This window comes from Sinocyclocheilus rhinocerous, unplaced genomic scaffold (genome assembly GCF_001515625.1).
Source record: "Sinocyclocheilus rhinocerous isolate Xijiao unplaced genomic scaffold, SAMN03320098_v1.1 scaffold671, whole genome shotgun sequence".
NCBI lineage: Eukaryota > Metazoa > Chordata > Actinopteri > Cypriniformes > Cyprinidae > Sinocyclocheilus > Sinocyclocheilus rhinocerous.
The window spans coordinates 696,291-700,049 of NW_015625021.1; the positions used below are offsets into that span (position 1 = coordinate 696,291).

The following is a 3,759-nucleotide window of genomic DNA, read 5'->3' on the forward strand; positions in this document are numbered from 1 at the left end:
TTTTTTTTTCTATTCTATCTACTTATTTTTCTTTGTGTGTGTGTGTGTGTGTGTGTGTGTGTATATAATATATATATATATACAGGTATATACACACACACCTTACTACGTGTACTGCGTTAGGCTAACCGAGACTTGTCATTTGCACTTATATATTGTTGCTCTTTTGTTAGTTTTGACTGCTTTTATTGTCCTCATTTGTAAGTCGCTTTGGTTAAAGCGTCTGCTAAATGACTAAATAAATAAATAAAATAAATAAATAAGCAAAGAGGATTGTCGCAGACACATACTTCTATTAATTAGTGATTAAATCCAATGTATTTTTGATTTGACTGAATAACATACAACCACAAAACCTAAGCAGGACAAATGAATTTGCTTTTAACAGTCAGTTTAAATGAATTAATTCCAATTAGTGTTTTGATTGCTGCTCACAGAACGTGAAGAAATGCAGAGAAATCCATTAAGATGTTGCAGCAGAGCACAGATGTGCCAATTCTGACACCATATTATTTTTAAACTATTTTGTAACACAGGAATGTTGGGTATGCAAGTAGCCTACGAATTATTAACTGAAATATTGATGAAAGTGGCAAAAAAACAAAGTGGCCGTTCTGCAGGTAAATAGTTCAGAAAGTCCACTTGTTCTGTACGATTGCACAACCTTAACTATGTCACGTGATTAGAGTTAATAGACTGCATGCCTACTACTCAAACGCACATACAAACGCACCACACTAGTACTATTTTTATTTATTTTTTGGTCGGACAAGGATCACAGAAATACCATGTTTTTGTACATGTATTATGCATGATATGGTAATCATTCAGTCCCAGATTTTCAATGTGGTTTTGAACAGCAAATCAAAGTGCCATCATTGTATTATCATCTACAATCACAGCACCATGGTTCTGCCACATGGCAATGAATAACCCAGTCCTTTTAAATAGTAAAGGATAGTAAGGGCTACAGCTGTTGGGTTAACCATCATGAATCAGAAGCTGTTCCAGCTGTCTGGCTAGAGAGCAATGCATGTGAGAGACCAGACCACCCCCTTCTCAGTGGACTCCTTATCAACACTCACTCTTTGACTACACTGATTCTTGCACGATCAGCAGTTCTTTAAATATATAACACTCAAGTCACGCCAGAGACGATCTCTTCAGCCACTGCGCGTTGATACAACACCACACCACATCTGTCAACATTCAACAATCCACCATGACCTCCGCTCAGCCGATCTTCTCGAAGGGAGAAAACTGCAAACAAGTGTGGCACGACGCGAGTGCTGACTACAATGAGACCGACACACACTTGGAGATCATGGGGAAACCCGTTATGGAGCGCTGGGAAACTCCATACATGCACTCCCTTGCAACAGTTGCTGCATCTAAAGGTCATTTGCAATTTTAATTCTTGATCCGCTGAAACAGTGAGTCAAAGAAGTCGATTCGTTGCGTTACGTTTTCGTTGAAAGTGACTTTATTAGTCCTATTATATTTAAAAGTGTCAATATTATCCGCCAAAACCTTTAAAACGAGCTGTGTTCTCAATAACACTGTAAAATTAAGCATTCTACTATGGCGAAGGGATTCCGATTCTTAAATGAATCCTCCAGTTGAATCGAATCTTTTGAACAAACATGTATAAACGATTCATTCGTGAATCGGTCATCAACTCACTGACTCCTTGAACCGAGCACTGTCCAAATATGCGTTTATTATGCAAAAATAACTATTTTTTTAAAAATGGATGTCCGAACATGCAGTATTTATGTAACGGAAAACCAGAAAAACAAAAGACGTCTTTTTTGGATACGTCCAAATCAGTTAATAATTGGGTTAAGTTTGATTAGCAAAGGCCTTTCTCACTTTATCTTTCACATACCAACAATTTGACCGAAAAGCAACTTAATAAATTGATAAATAATTTAACAAACCGTCACCCGTATGTTCCAACACTGGCTTTTTTATAATTGTTATTATTTTACTTAACATGTACGTCACGCCAGGATGACCGCTAAATCAGTTCTAAAAGATCTGTTCAAAAGAACCGATTCCAGAAACGAGTCTTGCCAGAGACTTCCCCGCACTACTATTGCGAAGACGTCGCTCATGAATATTAATATGGCAATGCTGACGTTGCTTCGTAACCTTCCTGGAGCGACCAATGGCGTTACCTAATTAATATTAAGTACCTTAGTAGAATTCGTAGAACGTAAACGTTCACGTTGTAGCAGTCAGATTAGATTTCGTAATCTATGAATGTGACACAAACACGTGCTTGTGCCACGACGACAGGTGCAAAACTTTCACACGCAAACTGTAGAAGTTAAACACGAGATTCAGTTATTTCTCACTTAAAAGCTTAAAACCTAAAATGTTTGGTTTCATAGTCGCACAGAGCACGTGTCACATCAACAGTTTGCAAACGGAATTTCTAGAAATGCCATTCATTTGAGAAGGGCAGGACACTAGTGACCTCTGCTTTACTCCTCACATGCCTATTTTTACTCCTTTCTGAAATATCACCTCCTGCAGCTCCAGGACCTTTCCCATGACCAGCACTCTGTCAATATTAGCTATCTGGCATAGTAAAATATATACACTTAATGGACAGAATGCAGTTGAAGCACTGAATTATGAATAAGAAAACACGTAAAAAGCATAAACAACTTGTCTCCTCTTGTTTGGGAATGTAGGTGGAAGGGTGCTCGAGATCGGCTTTGGAATGGCCATAGCAGCCACTAAAGTGGAGTCCTTCCCCATTGAGGAGCATTGGATCATTGAGTGCAATGATGGTGTATTCCAGAGGCTACAGGAATGGGCCAAAAGTCAGCCACATAAAGTAAACAAAATATATCTGTATCTGCAAATTGTGCCGAGTTATTACATGCAGCTTATGACTTCTTAAACTGTCCATTATTTTGGTTATACTTGCATAGGTTGTTCCTCTGAAAGGCCTGTGGGAAGATGTGGTGCCAACCCTACCCGACAATCACTTTGATGGTAAAACCATTTTAATATTTACTATAATGCAAGCAAAATATCTTTTTTTTTTTTAAATGCACATGCATAATGGTAACCTTCAGTACAAAAGAGGTGAAATGTGCCGTTTACTTGCCAGTGACTACGTAAAAAAAGAAAAACAAAAGTCTTGAAAGGAATTAATACTTTTATTCAACAAGGATGCATTACATGGATCAAAAGTGATAGTACAAAAGATGTGCTAAAAAGAAAGTTATTTTTTCAGAATCCTCAAAAAATAGCACTCTCACAAAAATATGAAGCAGCACAACTGTTGCTGAAAAGAAATACTGTTATTTTTTACTGTTATTTTGCTGAAAAGAAATACTGTTATTTTTTACTGTTATTTTGCTGAAAATAAACACTGATATTTTTTACTGTTATTTTGCTGAAAAGAAATACTGTTATTTTTTCCTGTTATTTTGCTGAAAAGAAATACTTGCTGAAAATAAATACTGTTATTTTTTACTGTTATTTTGCTGAAAAGAAATACTGTTATTTTTTCAGAATCCTCAAAAAATAGCATTCTCACAAAAATATGAAGCAGCACAACTGTTGCTGAAAAGAAATACTGTTATTTTTTCTGAATTTTTTTACTGTTATTTTGCTGAAAAGAAATAGTTATTTTTTTCTGAATTTTTTACTGTTATTTTGCTGAAAAGAAATACTGTTATTTTTTCAGAATCCTCAAAGAATAGCATTCTCACAAAAATATGAAGCAGCACAACTGTT

The 3,759-nt window shown here is 36.1% G+C and overlaps 1 protein-coding gene across 1 annotated transcript in view; it reads left to right on the forward strand.

Moving 5' to 3' along the window:
* Positions 1-974: 974 nt before the first annotated feature.
* Positions 975-3,759, forward strand: part of LOC107747770 (guanidinoacetate N-methyltransferase) — a 5,137-nt gene continuing 2,352 nt past the window's right edge. Inside the window, exons 1-3 of the mRNA XM_016562361.1 lie at positions 975-1,397; positions 2,703-2,848; positions 2,946-3,009. Coding sequence (XP_016417847.1) covers positions 1,223-1,397; positions 2,703-2,848; positions 2,946-3,009 — 385 coding nt within the window. The 5' untranslated portion in view covers positions 975-1,222. The remainder of the gene's footprint in view (positions 1,398-2,702; positions 2,849-2,945; positions 3,010-3,759) is intronic.